This window comes from Cynocephalus volans, chromosome 9 (genome assembly GCF_027409185.1).
Source record: "Cynocephalus volans isolate mCynVol1 chromosome 9, mCynVol1.pri, whole genome shotgun sequence".
Classification (NCBI taxonomy): domain Eukaryota; kingdom Metazoa; phylum Chordata; class Mammalia; order Dermoptera; family Cynocephalidae; genus Cynocephalus; species Cynocephalus volans.
The window spans coordinates 59,345,170-59,368,956 of record NC_084468.1 but is presented as its reverse complement, the minus strand read 5'-3'; the positions used below and the strand labels follow the sequence as shown (position 1 = coordinate 59,368,956).

Genomic DNA, 23,787 nt, shown 5'->3' with positions numbered 1-23,787 from the left:
ATTTGTTTAACATCTAGTCTTTCAAAAATGGACAACAAGCTGAATGTCTGCAGGAAGGAGTTAGTGGATGTTCATGGTGTCCCCATCTTCTCGTGCATTGCTGAGGAGTGGTCCCAGGTAGAATCATTTGAGGCCCGGCCAGATGACCTTCTGATTTCCACCTATCCCAAATCTGGTAAGCCCTTTTTATTTATTTGTACTCAGTGACTAGGTAACGATCCATATGTGTTAACCCACTGATCTGCAGATTACTAGCCATGTCTAACCTATGTTCATTAAACATTTGTCAAGGAAACACTGTGGTGGTTGTTAGTAGAGTTTTCTCTTGAATTATAGATAAATTCACTTCAAATTGGTGGACTAATGGGTACTAAACTATGCTATCTACCCTAAGTGAATCATTGTGCAGTATATGCCTGTATAAAAACAACACACTGCACCCCACAAATATGTACAAGTAAACGTGAAAATTTTAAAAAGGCTAGCAATTAATTGGAAACTATATCTGAAAGAAAAATTATTGCTGTTCTCTTGTTCTTCTTTTAAAATTCAAATAAAAATAATAAAAACTGCACATATATGTGATTTAGGTACATTAGAATATATATATTTGTATATGGAATATATATATATATATTTTTGGATACATTAATATATATGTATACACACACATTCATATATTCCTTGATGAAGTAGATACATTCTGAGAAATGCATCGTTAGGTGATTTTCTCATTGTGTAAACATCATAGACTGTGCTGACAGAAACCCAGATGATATGACCTACTACACACCCAGGCTAAATGGTATAGTCCTCATAATCTTATGGAACTGATACCAGAGGAGAGGGCCTGGGGAGGTCAAGGGGCTGACCTCAACCCACCCATCCTCTACCAGGATCTTGACTCTGCCACAGGAAAGAATTTAAGAGCACAGTCACAGTAGAAAGTGAAAATGGATTTAATGCAAAGAATAAGAAACACAAGACTTCACAGGGAAAATGCAGGCTTTCTCCAGTAAGTAAACAGCAGCCACAGCAAGTTTAATACAAAAGTAAGAAATACACATTTTACAGACAAAGCACAGTTTGGTTCCAGAGTGAACAGCATCCTGCTGAAGTCAACACAAAAAGTAAGCAATAGGCACCTCACAGGCAAAGAGAGGGCTGGCTCCAGAGAGAGTGAGCAGCAGCCCCACCTTCTTCCTGGACTCAACTTTTATACCTTGGCTATCTATACATATTCATTCTATCTAATGAATATTCAACTAAGGGGTGGTTCTCAGTTACATAACATAGCCTTGTACATGCTCAGTTTGTCTTTTTGGAGCATGCTAATTTGTCAAATTCTATCACATGCACCAAACACACTTAGAATAATATAGGTGCTCTGTACCGACTTCAGTGGGAGGTCATTCGAGGGATAAACTCATTTTTGCATAGTGTGCTTGGCCACCAAGATTACACAAGTCTGCCCCCTGTGGTCTCAATTTCCACCTGTCACTACTGAAAATAGGTGCTATAAGCAACAGCAGCTCAGGACCCAGAGGAGGGGCCTGGGTCCTAGGAGAGTGGTTTGAGACCTAGGAGAGCAGCCTAAAACCCAATCCAAGGGGAAGTGAGCACCTCCTATCTCGGAACCAGTGCAAAACATTGTTATACAGTGTATGACTATATCTACCTTTTTTACATTTTAACATTGAAATATTTTGTTTATCAATTTAAACAACTGCTGACTTTAGTATACAATCTTAGAAAGAAGAATTTAAGGTAACTTGATAAGAATCAATAATTTTTATTTCTCTAGATCTACCAATGACAGTCTTCAGATTCACCCGATGAGAGATGGAAAGAGAGCAGAGATGAAGCTCTCTCTCATCTTTTATCCAAATAATTTACTTGAGCCTATAATCAACCAACTGTTCTAATTACTAAACATTTAAAGTCAACTTTCCTTTATATTCCTACCTGATTTCTTAAAAAAAAAAAGTTTTAAATAAGTATATGACATGGCATTATTTAAAGATTATAAACATCAAAATTATTTCAAAGTAATGTGTAACAAGTTCTGAGAACAAAGCCCTGGATTTGGAGGATTCTAATATCCCAAATCACCAACACTGCATGAGAACAAAAGGCCCCAACTAAGAAGTAAACAAATGCACAATACAGACTTTTGTAGATACAAAAACCAAGCTCATTTTGGCAAAACATATTTCTTTTCTTACTACTTTACACAGCTCTCTAAGCAGTTTACCAAACCACTTTGCATTTCCTTGTTCAGATAAATGTTTAGGGAAGGGAAGGCAATCACTGAGGATATACATGTGGTTTTGTTTTTGTTATTTTGGGATATACTCAAAAGCAGGAAACCTTTAAGATAATCTTGAAAGATGCCATTATACCATTATACGAATAGTTTATCTACAAAGATTTTTTTTTTTTTTCCCTGACAAGCTGGATGGCTACAAATAGCTTAATCACATATTCTGGTAGGTTTGCTGTTGTTCCCTTTACAGGGCATCGAGAACATATCATAAAGTTATTTTTATATCACTGCCTTATTAATTTTAGTATGAAAGATACAAGTTAACTATAACCTTATATGAGCTAAACCATGTGCTCTGTTTTTCCCCCCAACCAAAATTATGGAAAACAAACTTTTCTAATACAAAGCAAACAAAATAGCTAAATTGGCATTTCTTTCAATAAGATTTCGTGGGCCACAATTTGAATCACTCACCGATGGGATACAAAATGTGTTACATTGTATTTTGGAATTTAGGTCTCTCTCTCTCTCTCTCTCTTTCTCTCTCTCTGTCTCTCTCTTTTTACCTTCATAAATCATTGCTTAAGCCTAAACCAGATCAGGTAGCAGAAAGTGCAAGGACACTGCTCATTTGCTGATTTGGCTCACCTTTTTCTTAGTACTATAATTGTCTGTGATGGAAGGATGGTGGGGGACAGGGATTCCCTAGTACTCATGATTTAGGGACACAAAGCAGAAACAGTTGACCACAAGACAGGACTAAAAAAGGGGCCTAAGGTACTCTAGTATTTGGAACCAATCTAAGGGTGTATCCATGTGTACATCATCCTTCAAAAATGTTGCCATGTTGCATGATTAATTAATTGATTAATTAATTAATTAAAAGTTTTTTTTACCATCCATGATTATTCAATTTAAGGACTACTATTATGCCTCTGGTAATGTGGAAGGGAATGAGAACAGTGAAGAAGATATTTTTCTCTTATGTCTTATAATCCTTTTACAGCAGTGCCTCAGTAACTTAATCATAGAGTGCTATAGACAATTAAGTACACCGTATCCTCATATGCTTTAGACCCATTTCTCAAAAGACTGGTGAGACACAATATCATAAAGATGAGAGTGACTTGATCCACTCTACTCAATTGTGAGTGGCACACTGCTCATTTATGAAATCTTGAAGTTCTCATTGTTTCCCTTTTCATCCCTCCACCAAATGTTGAACATTTTTACCTGAAATATTCTCCAATGCCAAGATCCAATAATCTTTTTAATATTAATAGGAAATTGATAGTCAGACTCATTAAAGATGGCTACTTCCCCCACCCATTTCATTCAGGAGGGTGTGCCATCATCACTTACATACTATCTTTTTAATATCTCTTGATTTACTTTTTTTGGAGTCTTATTTGCAGGATCACTTTAATCAGATTTTACACACGTACTATACATATGTCTATATTCAGTATAGATGAGAGTGTTTCCTAGGAAAGGGGAAAAGAGAGAAAGAGCACTTTTTGGTTTAGGTGTTACACAATTCCTCTACCCCTATTGACCCTCTCATTCTTTTTTCAATAGGAAAGTTTAGAGTGTCTTCCTTTTTTTTCCCCCCCCTTAGGAACAACCTGGATCAGTGAAATATTCGATTTGATCTATAACAATGGGGATGTGGAGAAATGTAAACGGGATGCAATATTTAATCGAGTGCCTTTCATGGAACTTACCCTTTGTGGATTCAGAAGTGGTATTTTCTCTAAATGTTCTTTTTTACTGTATGATTAAGTCCCTCTATATTTTTCTGACATCTGAAAGAGTCATAATGGAAAATGACACAGACAGAGCTTGGACAGTTGAATCATAAGCATCCATAATAGAAGAGCTAGAATAGAAGAGCTGTGCTGATGACCATATTGTACTCTTCCTCCATCCAAAGTTAGCATCTGCGTAAAAGAAGATTTTGATGTAACATGTTTTTTTGTAATAAGACAGGTAGAAGTCTTCAAAGTTTAAATATTGAGCAATAATTATACAGAAAAAATTCAGTGTTTGATTCAATCCAGAATTATATATACTACTAGTTAGCTGATATTTACAAACTCAAGGGAAATGATTATGAAAATACATAGTTTTGCATTATTAAAATTTTTAAAAATAGCCATGAACCTCACTACTTAATTTGATCTTAGAATTTGAATATGAGAGAGCTGGAAAGGAATTTTGGAATTCTCTATTTCAATTTTCGCATATTGTAAATAAGAAAAAGAGGAAGATAAATGAAGAAAAAGTTTGGACACCTTCACTCTTGATCTGTTGCTGTTTCTGCCTCATCCAGGTGTTATATCTGAGGATTTTATAGACACTTATGAAAATAGTCCCCTGTTCTTATAGGCAATAAAAAGTATAGCCAGAGTTTATTATTTCTTATCTCATTGTAGATTTTAAGAGTATATGAAGCCTTATAGTCATATAGTCATTTCAAGCTATTTGATGGGGTTAATGTTTAGAAAGTCTTAGATTAGATTGTAAATGGCCTTTATAATTCCACATTTATAATGTAGTTTCCTAATTTTTGTACTTGTAGGTGTTGAGCTGTTGAACAACATGCAGTCTCCCCGATTAATAAAAACACACCTACCCGTTCAACTTCTCCCTTCTTCATTTTGGAAGAATGACTGCAAGGTAGTAAAGTTTAAAGAAAAATAATCTTTATTTGTGTTATTTCTTTTACAAATTATGCAGAAACACAAGGTAAGGGATTGCAAACCCTGAATAAGTCATTGCCAAAGTAATAATGTAGCCTCTGTATGCTAAGGATCAAAATAACACCAGTGGACATGAATGATGTAGACAGAGATTACACTCAGTTGCCAAGCACAAAAATCCTGTGAGGTTTTCTGTTCACAAAGATACATTTCATTCTATCTCAATCCTTTTTACTACTATCAACTACTTTTAAACAGTAGATATTCAAATAATTCCAGAACTGATTCTTTATAATTTAGCATAATTATAATTTACAAATGTGGACTTACAAGTATACATAACTTATAGGATATAAATTATATATAATTATATACATTTTTGAGTTAGTTTTAGGCTTTAAAAAAAAAAAGTTCTTTAAGCATAACATTTAAGAAGAAAGATCCATAAGTCCTAAATATACAGCTTGATGAATTTTCACGAAATGAACCTACCCACCAAACCAGCACCCAGATCAAGAAATAGAACATTACCAGCACTTCAAAAGCTCTGTTTCTGCACACTTCCTTTCAGTCAGCATCTCCTATCTCCAAAAATAATGCTATCGTGAATATTTTCACCATAAATTTATTTTCCTGTTTTGTCTGTAATCATAAAATACATACTCTTGAATATTTACTTATTTCAATCAAAATAATATTTATGAGATCTATCCCTACTGTGCTTGTTATTTTGTTTTTGCTTTTTTTCTTCCATGTAGACTGCTGAATCTGACTATAATTTCTTTTTCTTCCTTGGAATTTTATTTCTTTTAGTTTTCTATTATCAAAATCATTTAATAAACATATAATCACTAATCATCTATGGAAGTGTTACCATGTATGCATCAGATACCATGACTGGCATTATAAACTCAAACATAAATAAGACATTATTTTTATCATTATTATTATCTGGGGCTGTTAGCCATTGGTTGGAAACGTCAGTGACCTTTGTACTACATAGCATATAGTCCTATAGAATATCTCAAATATTGGGGGGAAAGACATATATATGTTATAAAATATTATATTTTTATAATATATATTTCTAAGAAATATATTAATCTATTTTAAGAAATTTAAAATATATTTTGATATATATTTTTATTTTTATTGATTATGAATATTCATGAGATACAAAGCTGATTGCCACCCCTTGTGCCCAAAATGTGAAGGTCAGATCCTTACTGGCAGCATGAGCACTACCTACCAGCAATTGCAATTGTACCCCATGTCTCCTACTCAATTATCCCCAATCTCCCTCCTCCTCCCCCTTTCCCCACTCCACTTTGTATTCCTAGGTGTGTTCTCTCCCTCTGCAAGTCCAATGCACCACTGTGGTCTTTCTTTCCTTCCTTCTTTCTCTCTTAGCTCCCACTTATGAGTGTGCACATGTGGTATTTTTCCCTCTGTGCTTTGCTTATTTCACTCAACGTAAGTTTCTCCAAGCTCATCCCTGTTGTTGCAAATCGAAGAATTTCTTTCTTTTTATGGCAGAGTAGAATATATATTTCTAATAAATTTTAATAAAATATTATATTATAAAAATACATATATTTCTTATGGCTGGCTTGGTAAAGGGAACTGAACCCTTGACTTTCTTGTTATTATGTTTGAAAAATAAGTACATATCAATAAGGTAGGTGCTAAAACATGAAGTCAGAAAGATTTCGTGTAGCAAAGAAGGCTCAAAAATGAAGAAACATTTGGTCAGCATTTTGAAGGAAGAGTAGGGGATTTTTTATATTTACAAGGACACATCACAGAGAAAAAAACTGCATGTGCATAGGCTAAGAAATGTGAAACAGCAAGAGAAGTGTCCGAGTTTGGTGTAGCTCTAAGCATAATGAATAAAATGCAGAGTGGTGGAAATACATCTGGGAGGTAGGCAATCACCAAATCCCTAGATTTGAGAACGGTGTTTAGAGTATGCCTTTACCCCAGCATCTTTAATGAAATGAGGAAAACAGCTGTTGTTTTTCCTTTAAAATATTTACTGATTATGTTTTCATCCTTATTTTACAAAGTCTTTGTGCATGTGTTCATGTGTGACTTCCTTTTTTCCTTCAAAGCCTAATTAAGAACAAGAGAGATAAGGAAGTAGGGATTCAATTTATTATTCTAATTCCAGTGATGAAAATGTTAGAAGTCCGAGAGAAACACCAGAGTTGCCATTAGGAGAACTGAGGGATATCTTTAGGACCATCTTCAGAGGCAAGCAGAAACAGACCTTGCTAATGAAGTACAGATGATGATGAAAGAAAAAGAAAATAGCTGGTTCATCCCCACAGTCTCTTGATATTGAAATAGAAAGTGACCAGGAATGTTTTTATAGGTTTAGTATTTTCTCAAGAAGTTATGTCAGCAACAACAGAATCTCAACTTTTAGAACTCTATACCCAATCTTTTGAAAAACCCCTTTTCAGCCACTCCTTTCTTACCTGCCCCCCATCCTTGTCCTAGGCTAGAAGAACTACTACTACTGGCAACTTTGGAATCTAAAAGTTCCCATTTCCTTTGCCCATCAGTTGGGAGTGAAGGAAACTCTGATTCTACTCAAATAAAAGAAGGTTTCTTCCTTCATTTTTTTTATCTTCTTTTAATAACTTCTTTTAATATCTCTTAGAAATATATTCATTCGTGGGTGGACGGATCCTCAGTATTATTAGGTATGATGCAGGGGTGTAGACAATAGATTTCAGTGGACTTGCCTGAAAACCTAATTACCAATGAGGTATAATAATGTCTTTTCTTTTTGGAAATGTGTTAAAAATTTCTTCCTTCAAGCTGACTTGATGGCTGTATACATAAAATAAATTTTAATCTCACATCGGTCATTACAAACAGCAATGATTTTTATGTAGCCATGATTATGAACAGAACAAAGACTGTTTAATCTAAATTTACGCAAGTAATAATTTATTTTCCATGAAAAAGTGGGTATTTTTTCAGTTTTTTAAAAAATATTCTTCTCTTTTTTATTATTGGTTTTCATAAGTGACACAAAATGTTCTAAATTTAAGGATATTAGTTAATTTTTATTAATTTAATACTTACTATAATTTTTATTTTACTTGATTTTCCAAGTTTCAAGAGCTATTCTTCTTTTCAAAGGCTAAAGAGAAACCAGGGGTATGAGAGATGAGAACTCTTTGTGTTAAAACAATATATGGTTGTGAATATCCTATGCCATAATGTAGATATAAATGCCAAGATCGGACATAGAAAGAAAATAAGCATCTGTTAAAGTCTTCAAAAGTTAAAAACAATTAAATAATAGACCCCAAATTTTTGTTTCCTATATTTCCCCACAGATAATCTACATGGCACGGAATGCCAAGGATGTTGCTGTATCTTACTACTATTTCTATCAGATGGCAAAATTACACCCAGAGCCTGGATCCTGGGAGGAGTTCCTGGATAAATTCATGGCTGGGAAGGGTGGGTCCGACTATTTCTTTAATCATGGAATTTAATAATGAAAAGTCTTGATTTTTTTTTTTTTTTGGCCAGGAGATATAAAGTTTAAATATAAATCTTGTGTTTATCATAAACCTAATATGTACCCAGCACTCTATTAATGCCCTAGGAAGACTACAGAGGAAGCAGTATATGAGACAGATTTCTCAGTCCTTAGTCTTATCACTTCATTAGTGATTAGTGACTACTGCCAATTTATTTAAGCTCTTTCCTCTCTTGCTGTCCATGCCATTGTACAGTTTTAATTTTATACATATTCTTGGACTCTCTCCTATCATTTCTTTTTTATTTTATTTATTTTTATTGGTTACGAATATTTGCGAAATACAGAGCCGGCTGTCAACCCTTGTGTCCAAGATGCAAAGGTCAGATTCATACTGGCAGCTTGACCATTACTACAAACTGCGTTTGTACCCTGTGTCCCCAACCCTATTATACCCCACGCCCCTCTTCCTCCCCTTTTCCTCCCTTCCACTCCAACTTGTATCCTAAGGTATGTTCTCTCCCTCTGCAAGTCCAACACACCACTGTGGTCTTTCTTTCCTTCCTTCTTTCTCTCTCAGCTCCCACTTATGAGTGAGTACACATGGTATTTATCCCTCTGTGCTTTGCTTATTTAACAAACTTATTTCATAAGTTTCTCCAAGCTCATCCATGTTGTTGCAAATAGGAGAATTTCATTTCTTTATTTTTAGATAAACTGAAAATTCTTGAGTGAAAGTTTTGTTCTTAAGATTCTGTTCTTCTGTTTATTGCCTTCTTCAGGGAAACATATTCATATTCATGGTAGTAACTATACCAATAATTCTTATATAAATACTCTTCTATATAAATTCTCTGTTTGAGGCAAATACACCTCAATGGTATCTTGCATATATTTACTCCTGACATTGCTTGGACTATTCTTTGTCCATAGAATGTCATTCTCATTTTTATCATTATCAAAGCCCAACTATCCTTCTTAAATCCAAATGTATTCTACTTCCTATACATCCCTTTCTTAACCTCTATGTTCCTATGATTTCTTCTCTCTCACTCCTTAGCCTGTGAACTTCCATACCACTTATTGTCTACTTTACTCAGTATCTTCCACCTTGTTCTTGTAGTTTTAGTTTTGTTTATTAGAAGTTTTATTAGTTTGGTGGGTCTGTCATAACAAAATACCACAGACTTGGTGGCTTAAACAATAGAAATCTATTTTCTCACAGTTCTGAAGCCTAGATGTCCAAGATCAAGGTGTCCTCAGGATTGGTTTCTTCTGAGGTATCTCCTTGGCTTGTAGATGGACGTTTTCTCCCTGTGTCTTCACATTGTCTTCCCTCTGTTTGTCTCTCTCCTAATTTTCTCTTCTTATAGTGACTCTAGTCATAAGGCATTAGAGGCCACCCTAATGACCTAATTTTAAATTGATTACCATTTTGAAGACCCAATCTCCAAATCCAGCCAAATTTTGAGATACTAAGGGTTAGGACTTCAATATATAAAATTTGGGGACAAAATTGAGCCCTAGACGCTCTCCTCTGGCCCCCCAAATTAATTTCCTTCTCACATGAACAATACATTCACTCCATCCTAACAGCCCCCAAAGTCTCAACCTATTTCAGCATCAAATCTAAGTCCAAAATTCATCTAAATATCATCTAAATAATGTATAAGTGAGATTTAAGGTATGACTCATCCTGAGGCAAAATTCCTCTCCAACTGTGAACCTGTGAATTCAAATGATGGGTTATCTCCTTTCAAAATACAATGATGGGACAGGTGTAGGACAGACATTCCCATTCCAAAAGGCAGAAATCAGAAAGACAAAAGCCTAAAACCTAGCAGGAAAAATTCCATTAAATTTAGGCTCAAGAATAGTCTTCCTTGGCTTGATCCTCTCTTCTCTAAGCACATCAGAATTATGCTCCCACCCCCTCAAACTTGGGAGGGAACCCTGCCTCCTGGGGCCCTGGGTGGTGGCCCTACTTTTGGGGACTTTGTCTTTTGGATGCATGGTTGTGGTGGTAGCCCTATGGCCTTATGAACCTTCTTCAAGGTCATTGTTTTCTTTTCCTGAAAGATAAATTGTTTGCAGCCAGACTGCTTCATTTGTCTATTTCTTGCCCATAGAATATCAGAAATGTGACACTGTTCCTTCATTTCAATCTGCCCTTGACCCCATTCAGTCCAAACTCATTTTGTTTCTACTGAGATGGTTGAGATGGTTGATTGGATCCACAAGCCATGTGTCTAATCTGTTTGATAAAGTTTGTCCAGCTACACTCATGGGATTCTCTCCTGAACACACTTTTTCATTTTTTTACAATGTGGATAAACTGACAATTATCCAAATCTTCAAATTCTAGTTCTTTTTAAATTAATAATTCCCTTTTTATTATGTTATTCTCTGTTAAATTTTTTATTCTGTTCACTTATTGTTTTCTTCATTTAAAAAAATTAGTTTTTTGTATTTTATTGAAATTCACTGATCTTTCTTAAAACAGTTATTTTTAATTCTTTGCCAGGCAGGTTCATGCAACCTCCATTTATTTAGAGTCACTCACTGGCAGTTTATTTTGCCTTCTTGGTGACATCATGTTCTCTGATTGTTCTTGATCCTGGTAGTCATGCATTGGTGTCTATGCAACTAAAAAAGCAGGTACTTGTTTCAGTCTTCATAGACTGGCTTTTCTGGGAATACCGTTCAACAGCAATCCTGTACAGAGATTCTGGGCAGGTGTCTGGCATGGTCGCTAAACTGAAAACTGCTGTGGCCATTGCAGCTTTAGCAGTGCACTAAGCTGGGGACTGCCATAGCTGGTGCAGCGCAAGGCTGGGATCCCATGACTGCTGAGGCTGGCTCAGCACGAGGGCATACCTGAAGCCTATGCCCACTGAGGTTTGACTGCCACTAAGGGCTGTCCAGAGCCCAAGGCCATCATAGTGAGCTGGCAGTGATGCAGAGTAAGAGTAGAGATCAATTTTGCCTCATAGTGGCTACACATTATTACTGGCATGGGACAAGGCTGCAGGCACAGTCTGTGAGTATAAGCTTGGAGTCAGAAGCCATGGGGGCCTGCCTGGTGCTGGATTTTACTGTGGCAAGCCTGATGCTAGGGTCTAAGATAAAATCCTATGCTCGCTTCCTTCTCCTTCCTCCAAGTGGACAGTATCTGGCTTTTTACTGTGCTGCCTGAGGTTGGGGGATGGGTAACACAGGTAATATAAAACTGTCCTTCCTACCCTCTTCAATGTATCTTTTTTTTTTTACTTTTGTGCTATAACCAGGTACTGTGATCTCTCACCTGGTTTCATCGTGAAGATATTTTTGTTCATGGATAATTGTTCAAATTGATGTTTCTGCAATAGAATGATCACTGGGGAGTCCTCTTCTGCCATCTTGCTCCATCCTCCTTCTAAGTTGATAATTCCTTCCTTAATTAATCTCTCTCATCTCACATTATACTATGAGAAGCAAGGGGAAACCAGGATGCACCTTTAACAAGTCATGTAGAAATCTCTTCAGCTAAATATCCAAGTTCATCCCTTATTAGTTCTACTTTCCACAAAATGCTAGAACACAATTTGGCCAAATTCTTTACTACTTAATAACAAAAATTGCTTTTCTTCCAGTTTCCAATATTGTGTTCCTTGTTCCCATCTGAGACCTCACCAGAGCACTTTTAACATTCAAAGCATTTTAACATATTTCTACTAAAATTCTGTTATGGTGACAATTATATCATAAGATGATAGAAGCTTTTACAACTCTCCTCTTTTCTTTCTGAGTCCTAACCAGAGTTATCTTCAGCATCTATATATCTACCAGTCATCTCTTCAGCTCTTCCAGCCTCTATCCATTATCCAATTCCAAAACTACTTCCACATTTTTAGGTATTTGTTACAAAAGCAACCCACTTCCCAGTGTCAAAATCTGTGTTAGCTTGCTAAGGCTGTCATAACAAAGTTCCAAGAACTGGAACAACAGAAATTTATTTTCTCACATTCTGGAAGCTGAAAGTCTGAGATCAAGGTGTTTTCAGGATTGGTTTCTTCTGAGGCCTTTGTCCTTGGCCTGTAGATGATCATATTTTCCTCATGTCTTCAAACAGTCTTCCTTCTGTGTGTGCCTGTGTACTAATTACTTCTTATAGGGACATTCATTGATCATATTGGATTGGAGTCCATCCTAATGACCTAATTTTAACTTAATTACCTACTTAAAGACCCTGTCTCCAAATACAGTCACATTCCGAGGCATTGGGGTTGAGAACTTCAAAATATTAATTTTGGGAAGACGCAATTCACCTCACAACAGAAGCAGTTTGTCCTTTCCAAGTAGATTGTAAATTTATTGAAAATGGGTTATCTCATTTACTTCTGTTATTCTTAACATTCCTCTTTCTTAAACAAATAGGTCATCACTACACATGTATTGATAATAAGGTCTTGGAAAGACATTTAACAATTCTTCACATCATGTAAATAATTGTAATTTTGCAAAAGTTTTATTTTTCAATTTAGTGTGTTTTGGTTCCTGGTATGACCATGTGAAGGGCTGGTGGGAGAAAAGAAAAGATTATCGTATCTTTTACCTATTATATGAAGACATGAAAGAGGTAAGAGGCATAGGCTATTTCTTTTTTATTTTTGAAAGAAACCTAAGATTCATTTTCTTTGTATCATACTTTCCTTTCATCTTGGTCTATAAATATAGCTAATTTATTATCCTATCAATTGTGCCTTGAAAATTGATTGTCTACCCATCCACTTCTTCCTAGCACTACTGTCTTCCACTGTAGTTTTGATATCCATCTTGACTTACTTGGACTACCTTGTCTTGTTTCTATTATCCACCCAGAGATAATGATTTTTCTGAAACCTAAATCAGAATATCCCTTCTTCACATCTCTCAGTGGCTTCTGTCCCTATGTAAATATGACATCATTAAGGTCATTTATACAGTTCTACATTATTTAGTATCTTTCAATCTCTGTAACCTCTTCTTGTGTCAGCTTTTCCTTTCTCACTGACTGAGTCTCCCTAAAAATTTTGTCCACTATTTTCAAATTAACCTTGTCTTATTAGTTCTTTATCACCTGAATTCTGTGAGCCATATTGGCATTAACAACAGAAGTTTTGAAAGGTGAAATTGTTAATCTGGTTTATCTCTGATAGGTAACATATCATAAACTCTATCGCCTGAGTGCCACCCTTTCATTGTATCTAATATGCTCTACTATGTACAGTCTGAAGCACAGAGAAGGGAAATCATAAGAAATATGAAAAGTGGATCTCTCCCCTTCATTGTTGCTTTTATCCTCTCCAGCATTCCATAGGCCAGAAGATGGACGGGATTTTATTTTACATTCCTCCTCATACATGCTCCTTATACTGTCAAAAAATCTATGTGTGTGTGAGAGGTAGATTTTCCTACCTTGTAGGAAACTCGAGATAGGCAATCCATTCTTGATGTTGGATATAGTAAAAGAAAGGAGGAGGGAGTTCAAGGGATCTTGAAAATTACTTATAATAAAAATGCCAACTTGCTTTATTACCTTATTTATTCTGCAGGTTAATTCTATTTTTGAATGCAAAGGATTGAATATTAAACCAATTTTTTTCTTTGCATCTTTTGAAACAAACTTTAATCTCACTTCTAACGTATGGTTGCCTGGTATAACTAAGGATAAGGTATGTATTTAGGAAAGCAAAACAAAAAAGGCATATAAAAATAATAATAATTAAAAAAAAAACTATTTACTTCACTACACTGGCATATGTAAAACCTTGGTAAATGCATTTCCTGCTTTGTGTCCCAATTTACCTGAAATGCTTTTTTTTCTCTCTCTAATTTCTGTAGAATCCAAAGTGTGAAATTCAGAAACTGTTAAAATTTCTAGAAAAAGACATTCCAGAAGAAATTGTGGATAAAATCCTCTATCACTGCTCTTTTGATGTGATGAAGCAGAACCCTAGTGCAAATTATACCACTATGGAAAATAATCTTATGGACCATTCTGTGTCTCCCTTCATGAGAAAGGGTGAGAACATCACATACAAGTTTCCATACAGCTTGCTGGGCACATCATGGAGAATGTAGGTGGTCAGATAAGAGTGAAAGGAAATGGGAAGAGATTGAGAGTGCTGGAGAGAGAAAAGTTAAAACAAAACCAAACAAAAAAAACCTTAATGGAAATAATCAGTGGCAAAGAAATTCTATTTTTGCTGCCAGTCTAACATGTGAGACAAGTTTTCTAATGAGAAATATTTACTCAGCCTGTACATAAGTAAGCATGGGTTTTGGCACCCATTGCTATATCAGAAGAATGTCCCTCTTTTGTCTGACTTATCTAGATATTCTTCATCTTCCTTGGTCGATAGCTTAGACTATGTTAGGCATACTAAATTAATGAGGAAAAGTGTGAACTTCTTGACGTTGTTATGATCATGGTAAATTATTGCTTTCTCATCAGTAAATTATTGCTTTCTCATCATTGAACTCAGTTTATAGCATCTTGCATAAAGTAGTTTTTTAATAAATATATATTGAATCGAATTATCTGTGTGTGAAAGAAAGAGAGAAAATGTTGTGTATGTATCAGTCAGCTTTGCTATAAAACAAATTACCCTAAGAATTTCAGTGGCATAAAACTACAAGATTCATTTTTAATTTAAGCAACATGTTTGTTACCAAGAAATGGGCTTGCTGCCCAATAAACACTGAATGCCAAACGCTGTGACACCAGCTTTTATGAAAAGAGTTTTACTGCATGGCTGACCAACAAGGAGACAGGAGAGAAGCTCAAATCTGTCGTCTTACCCAAAGTTAGGTCAAACTTTCATGGGTTAGGGATACAAGTTGGTAAGCAGAAGCACTGGTGGGGTAAGTTTTGATTGGGTGGGCTTTAAGACTGACCATTTATGGTAAGGTATGGAATGGTGGGTTTCAGCACCAGAACTGTCTGGAAAATGGTCTTTTCGCTTCTGAAAGGGTTCTGGCATTTCAGGTTCCAATCATGTCCTGGCATCCTTAGTTCTGTGGGGAGGAACATTGGTTCCAGGTGCTATTTGGAGGTCAAGGCTTTTTCTATTATGCATGCCCAGGCCACATGACTTGCAAATTTTGACTCTGCTTCATCCACAGGAAACCTTAGGCAATGGTTAAACAAGAGACCCAGTCAAGTTTGTCACACAGTTATATGTTGGTGTATGCTGGTCAGGTGTGGCTGCTCCAGTTTTGCTTGGATCTCTTGGGCTCAGCTCCTTGTGTCTTATCTTTCTAAAACCTAGACTCAAAGAGCTGCTCATATATGGGATATGCCTAATATCACGATAGAGAGGAAGAGCTAGAGAGCTGGTGGAAACTTGCAATGTCATTTAAAGTTTATCTTCAAATGTGGTATATGTCACATATATTCAAATTCTATTGGACAAAGCATATAAAAAACCTAGCCCAAAGTTGAGGCAAGGAGGAATCATACAACACATGATGATGGGCAGAGATGAAAATTCTTCTTAGAGTAAAGGAAGAAGTGAGTAATTATTAGCAAAAATAAAATCTAAGATAGTTTTGGAGAGACAGATGATTTGGTGAGAAGCTATAAAGGGAATATTAGGGGTAATTTTAATTATAATGTGTCTTCTGAGATCCTAGACATTTTTCTTGTTTTAGAAAGTTAGGAAGTATGTGATGGATAAGTCTTGCTGGGAATATCTGGATCTCAACCAGATAAGATTTTGCCTACTAAGGGATATTTGGTAACATCTAGAGACATTTTCGATTGTCACAAGTAGGGGGAAACTATTGACATCTAATGGGTACAGGCTAAATATGCCAATAAATATCCTACAAGGCACAGAACAGTTCTCCCTTCCCCCAGCAAAGAACTGTTTGGCTCCAAATGTCAGCAGTGGAGATACAAATAAATAAAATAAGATGCCAAAGTTGAGAAACATGGGAAGACTGACATAGTTCATTTTAGCAAGTTTTCTTTTCTTCTTCTTTTTTTAAAATTTTATTTATTTTTTATTTTTTCTCTTAAAAGTGGGCTTCCCAAAGCATCTTCTGTGTTTCCCTGTGAGACATTTTATGAAAATGGCATTTTTTTTCACCAAACATTTATTGCAAATGCTGTGTTCTGTGTCCTTTCTTTGAGATTTTTGATATGGTTATTAGTTGAAGACTGAGCAATTCTGTAGTAAAGAAATATATTTAATTATACTTAACCCCATAATTTCCAATCTTATTTGACCATAGAAATTTTTTTACATAAGTTATCATTTGATATTGGAAAATATAGTTTTAAAATGACTGAAAAATTCTCTGTATCCTTCTTTAACAATTCTCTTGAAGCCAAAAATAATCAGAATTTTGAGATGTTAGATTTTCTCCCAGTGACATTTCTCTAATCTATTTAAGTGATTATTCATTTACATAAGATATTGAAAAAATCTATGAGAAGATATTGGTGACTAAAAAGATCTAGCCATCTAGAAATTGTAGTAGGAGGTGAGGATTAGAATTATGGTGCAGATATGACATTCTAAAGTTAAAGGTTTAAAAATACAGTTAAAACTGGTCTTAGAAGGGAAATTTTACAGTTGCCTGAAATTTGGTATTTTATGTTTTCTTTTCAGGTATTACAGGAGACTGGAAGAATCAGTTCACTGTAGCCCAGTATGAGAGATTTGAAGAAGATTATGTAAAGAAAATGAAAGGTTCTACACTGCAGTTTCAGTCAGAAATCTAAGAAATACTTGCTCTTTCCCATCTCTGTTAGCATCCAAATTTAAAAAACAAACAAAAAACTTCAAACATTTAGTGAGAGAAAATTCTATATGTGATGTTTCCTTATTCACTTAGATGAGTTGTTTACAATAAAGTAATCAAAAAATTTCAAAGTTTGCATAGGAAAATCGCTATGATTTTAACTACTTCCACAATGATTGTATTAGTCTTAAAAATTAAATAATAAAGTGAAATTTAAAATCTGCATAGTTATCTGCTTTATTTTTTAAACTCAAATTCTGACTCATTGAGCTTGCAAAGAAGATATTTAGGGGAGTTTTCAAGACAGATGGATTAGAATCAAACAATACTTTAATTTCTCTTTGTTATATGCTTAGAATGATACCAGTGTAATATAAGATCAATGACATTTCTGCATAAGTTCACTGAAATTTATCACCTTAGAATGGTTTACTGTGAATTTTGGATAATTTATTATTCATAGTGTCCTACTGTTATACTTTATATATTAATGATCTAAAATAAAACCAAAAAAGTAATTAGTAAATATTTGTTACCAAAGTATCATTTGCATAAAAATGTATTGGCTACTCTCAGAGAGAAAAACTAGCTAGCAGTTATCATTATATCAGACTAATCAAAATGTATTAAATACTTCCTGTGTGTAAATAATGTGCCTTACGGATAACAAAAAACATAACATGAATCCTGAATGCAAAGAAGTTTCTGTCAGGTCAGGGATAAAAAGAAAATACACGGAAACTTTGTACCTTCTGCTCAATTTTGCTGTGAACCTAAAACTGCTCTAAAAAAATAAAGTCTATCAAAGCACACATAGACACACACAGGCAGAGGAATAATTATGAGAAGTTAAGAAACAGCCATGATACTAATAGCTGATATTTATTGATAGCTTACTATGTACCACACATCGTACTATACAATTCACATGGCTTTACTTCAACTGACCATCAGGAGACTCTTTAAGATACATATTCTAAATTTTCCCAATTTTACTGATAAGTAAACTGGCAGAGAAAGTTATTACGTACCCAACCCAACACATGTCAAATATTCAACAAAAGCATAGGAAGGAACAGTTTGATCACTGTTCCTTTTAATAGTCTCAGTTATTCATCCTTATTTCCATATTCCCACACTAGGGTATCCTCCTATATTCTCCCACTTTTATGTTCTCAAATACCTGCCATTGCATGTTCATCATACCTCTAAACTTCTAGCTAATCGAGATGTGATTATATTTACAAGGATCACTGAAAATCTTCCCTGAAGTGGAAAATAGATGTTCTCCAACTTCAGTCTTTGTGAGCGTTTGATAATCTAATCTAGCAGTTTCCAAATCTTTTGAAACATTCACCATTAAAATAAAATGTTTTGAGTATACTCCAATAATATATATATAATTGTTTATTTGTAAATTATACATATGCATGTTGTGTTAATATTTACTCACACTGTGAAATGCACATAAATATGAATTAAAATGAGAAAAATAGAATAAATAGCCTATAATATATTACTTTTTAAACTATACATTGTACATTTAGTCTCACTAAAATATTTTTATTATCATTGGGAAAAATGAGACTGACGTTTCTTCATTATGTTTTAAAATATTGCCTTAGTACTTTTTTTTGGAATTATGATTCTAAATTCAGATTATTTTAGTACTCAGTTGTAGTGGTCATAAAGGTAAAAGGAACATGTTACTAAAGACACAACCCTAAATTAATAAAAGGAAAAATTTCCTGTGTTTACTGAATCATGTCCTCGGTTTTTAATCTTATCCACCATTTAGGGAAAGATTTTTACTGAAATTTGGTAACATTTTATCTTTATGCAACGTAATATATCAGTCATCACATTTTTATGTTTCTAACAAAGAGGCTCAAAACCAACTGAAGGTCTATGGAAAATTATAAATGAGTTAAAAAATTCTATTTTCCAATTTTTTGAAATATTTTGATATAATTGTTTTCCTGTGTGACGTATTTACAACATTATCACCAACAAAATCTTATAACTGTAAAAATATTTCCAAAATGCCCTCTCCCTAATTCACTTTTGACATGTTTCATAAAGTTCCTACTTTCTCATTCATTGTTAACATTAAACTTCTCTGAAATCACACAACTGACAAGCACTTTATGTCATAGAAAGTCAGCAATTTGAAAGGACATCTTTAAAAATAAAGTGTGACAATTTTTAAAAATCCGTTTAAGTACTTTTCCAAGATACAATGGAAAAAACCTCTACATGCTTAAAAGATTTTTATGATTGCTCTCCATCTTTCTATGATTTTTATTGCAGGAGAGTAAAGAGGGTGTTATAAATAGTATTTGTTATAAAAAGTGGACATTGCAACTGAGTTATTGAATAGTTATTTAACTATTAAATAATAATCCAGTAGTAACATCATGCTTTCTCATTGCCTAATTATGATGTTTGGGTTCTATCCTTTTCCATGTCTAAAATTCCGCTTAAGGAAACTGTAAAGGGCTGTGTGCTGGTTTAGAGAAAGAATAGGACAGATTCTGGAAATTTGTTCTAGTCCTGAGTCTTTAGTGGACCACTAGACAATGAAGCCCTAGCCTGAAATGGTTTGTAATGGCCAAGAAAGGGCAGGCAGAGGGTCCATCATTCAGCTTGTGGGAATTACTAGAGCCTCAGAGCTGAGTAAGCCCTGGTCTCTGCCCTCAGAAACGTGTCCCTCTAGTGAGAACCAACCAGTCATTCACTGGAAAGCCCCTATGAAGCCTTGGCGAAGAACAAGCAAACATTTTCCCACAACCTCTACCTGACTTTCTTGGAGTAAAACAAGAACCTCTTGAGGTGAGAACTATTTGGCTGCCCCCCTGAAGCTGTTGAAAGTGAAAATTTCCAGAAGCAGCTCCCAGAACTGGATGAGGACGACCTGTGTTAGGAGGTATGGCCAGTGTTTCACTGTCTGCTGTACCCATCTGTATACTTTGTGCACTGTGAATATGAGCCTGCTGCAGACAACATGGATGTCACCTTAGTAGCTCAGCTTTCCACACACCAGCTCCAGATGCTGGAGACCATCTGCAAGCACTGAGAGGGGCCCATCAGCCTGGGCCTCTATCTGTTGGTTGCCAAAGTCCAGCAGTTCCTCCTCTAAGCACAGGGCCCCTTGGAAGATGCTCTTAAGCCGCTGAGACACGAGCTTCCATGTCTTGTAAAGCAGGGCCTCTTTCACCCATAAACCTGATGCACAACGTGGCCATGATGCACATTAGCAATCCCCTATGTGTAACTGACATCGATTGCCTGCCCTTGTACCAGCTCTGAGCGCCTGAGGAAATCCACCATCTGTCTGGACCTCACTCATACCAAGAAAGCAACGATCAATTGTCCCCACATTCGAAAGGCTGCGCACTGACTCTCTTTCCCCAAGTCAAAAGTGGAGTTTCTATCAATGTTGGACGTGGGGACTCTCTTTACATTCAGGTACTACGTCAGGATGAAAGGTCACGCTCCCACAAACTTCACCAAGGGGCGGACAGCCACCACTCTTACCAGGCTGAGTGGGTGGCGGACTTCGGCTGTATGTTGTGAGGTGTGACCGTCCCTAGTACAACTGGAAGGCGGTGGGCTTTGGCTGGAACAGGGTGGCTCATATCATAGAACTGGATGTGCAAGAATATGAATTCATCGTGCTGCTCAACACCTACGCGATCCACATGTCTCATATGCCCCAGCTTCAGCATTACTAGGTCCGTCCTAAGGAGCAAGACCGTATTTGTCTCAAAACCCTGAAGGCAGAGCTTCAGCAGGGCTTGTCCCGCCTCTATCTATGGCTTCACCTCCCTGAAATATCTCACAGTGGACAAAATAGCTAGCACCAAAATCCCATCGCCAGGGAGAGACTACTCTGCGGGGGAAAGCCAGTAGCGGTCTGGGCCCACCCCACACAGTCAACCCTGAGCAATGCTTGGTTATCGTCTCATTACAAAGCCACAAAACCAAGGCAGGTCTTTAGGGTACTCCCCTTGCTTTGAAATAATTATGCTCCCTTCCTTAGAAAGGGAAGTCAGGGTGCTGCTGAGAGTTAGTAATATCAGAAAATAAAAGCAAAATGGTATCTTAAAAAATAATAAAATAAAATCTTGTTTAGATGATCACAGTCATAGTTGTGAATCCTGTGCCCATCGGATACTTTGTGTGATGGCACTGGAAGTTACTCTCTAATTATAGGTTTCAATGCATGGTTTCTGTGGTGATTGCATCTGTACCTGAACAATTCCTGTTTTTATATCCTGTGCCTGAAGGAAGGTTGGGTCCAATATTTTTCTCAGTAGTTTGACCTTTCATTTATTGTTTGCAGAATAGCAAGTACAAGAAAATGATACCCCTTAGCATTCTGGTGGTCTTATGATAATGGCTCCACGTTATTCAGTTATATATGAAGTAGTGAGCAAATTATTTATCTATTAATACCTTATTAGAATGGAGGTTTAATGTAAGCTGATCAAAGAGACTGGATTCCTAAGATAAAAAAAAAAAAAATCTACTCTCAGTTTGTTTAAAACAAAAGAGAAATATATCCATGCAGTGGAATTGAGACTGAGTCTTTTAAGCCAGAGGGATAAATCTTTTCCTTCTTGCCTGGAACAAGGTTCATTGCTTATTTATTTTTCTTAATTACCTACACCTTTTCCTTCCTTGGACATACGCCTCTCAGGTAAACTACCCAAGGCATTCTCCAATGTACAATTGAATAGTGCTGTTTTGCATCAAATTCTAAATTTTTAGAGTGCCATATTATATGTATGAAATTCCACAAATAATTTAGACTTTCTTTGTTGGGAGCTTAGAATACTATATTGTTGCCTACCTGCGCTAGAAATATGTCATTGTGTTTTTTCATTATCTTAGATTTGTTTAACTGTGTTTCTCTACTCAAATGAAACAGGCAAATAGAAAATTTCTTATTCCCAGATAGAAAAAACAAAAAACTTTGAAATGAAAAGCTATGCTTGCTCTTTTAGGCAATAAGTTAATTTTGTAGCCAATTAGCAAGTTAATATACTTTATTGTATAATGATTTAATATAATTTAAAATTTACTTAATGATTAAGTAAAATCCATGTTTAAAAATGTGAAAATGCTAGCATATTGTTTGGCTGAAAAATCTTTCTTTGACATTGGGCCATTATTTGTGCTTTTGCTCTTAAGACATCATTGGAAATGAGCCAGCCATAATCCTGCATTTTTTCCAGATAACAGGTGAGAAGCATCATTGTTTAAATTACAGAGTTTTGTTACTAAGAAAATGGATTCTTTGTAGAATACATGCATTTTTAACAAGAAGAAAAATTACGTTGTTTTAAAAAAATCTTAAAGTCAAAATAAACAATAGCTACTTTTAATTCTTTTTTGTTTTTTTTTTTCCCTTGAGTATGATACATTTTTAAACTTCTCTTACCTTTTTTTAGTTTCCTATTTTGACTTACCTTAGATCTGAAGGTATCTCTGGCTTCTCTGCACATTATAGATAATTATGAGTGTTTTATTGATGAAAATGCATCAAAAGAATTTCAATGATTTCCCCTAGACCATACATTTAGAAAGTAATAGGGTTTGTTCTATAGTACAAATAACTGACACTTGCTTTTCCAATACAAACCATTGAAACAAACCAGCGGTCATCCCAAATTTTCCACCCAAATCTTCTATGTCTTACCCCTTCCTTTATTCAGCAAAGATTTTAAATTGTATTTTAGACACATCAAGATATGATTTTGGCTTGAAAGATGTTAGATTTCAGGCTATTTCGTTTTGTTTTTATACAATAATAGTGGAACATCAAATACTTTTCAAACTTATAGAAAATATAACCATCATATAACTGTAAAATCCCATGTAATATTAGTGCTGCAGCTGTAAACACAACATGCCCCAATAAGAAAAAGAATTCTGTGAATCATAATAACCACACACCCTGGATTTTCCACAACAGCTCTCATTTCAGGTATTTTGTCTTTTTTCCCTCATATATATGCAGGTACTTTTCAGATTGTGTCACTAGTATTATGATTCAGAAAACATTGGCTCTGCACTTATGATTCTTGAACTTTATTGGTATAAACGTAACACTGTGGGCATTAAAAATATTAAATATTGTCCATTTAACAACAGTCAGTTGTAAGAGTTCAAATGGACTTACATGAAATGTATGTTTGATGTAAAAGATTTGATGTAAGAATGATATGAAGGGACTTTTTATTGATAAATACTGTAATATCAATAATAATAATAATAATAATAATAATAAATATTGTAATACAAGATCATATGTATGTGTATATATATGCAATCTCGTGTGATTTTTGATAACCAGGTGCTTTTCAACTCTCAACTATTCTAGTTTTATTATAGCCATTAAGAGTTCTAGCTTAAGGAGAGGGAATATCAATTTACTAGAATTAGCTGAACTAGCAGTTGAGTAATTAAGCTCCTGATCTCTATTAGAAAACGTGGCAGTTTTATTTTAAGTATATCACATTCACCTAAAACAAATAAGA

The 23,787-nt window shown here is 35.2% G+C and overlaps 1 protein-coding gene and 1 pseudogene across 1 annotated transcript; both read left to right on the top strand.

Annotated features, from left to right (window-relative positions):
• The first annotated feature begins 27 nt into the window (after window positions 1-27).
• Window positions 28-17,222, top strand: LOC134386263 (sulfotransferase 1 family member D1-like). The gene is made up of 7 exons (XM_063108392.1): window positions 28-175; window positions 3,885-4,010; window positions 4,848-4,945; window positions 8,322-8,448; window positions 12,994-13,088; window positions 14,333-14,513; window positions 17,110-17,222. Exons 1-7 carry the CDS (start codon window positions 28-30, stop codon window positions 17,220-17,222), a joined length of 888 nt encoding a protein of 295 aa, XP_062964462.1.
• Window positions 17,223-19,839: 2,617 nt separating this feature from the next.
• Window positions 19,840-21,154, top strand: LOC134385717 (xylosyl- and glucuronyltransferase LARGE1-like; annotated as a pseudogene).
• The last annotated feature ends 2,633 nt before the right edge of the window (window positions 21,155-23,787 follow it).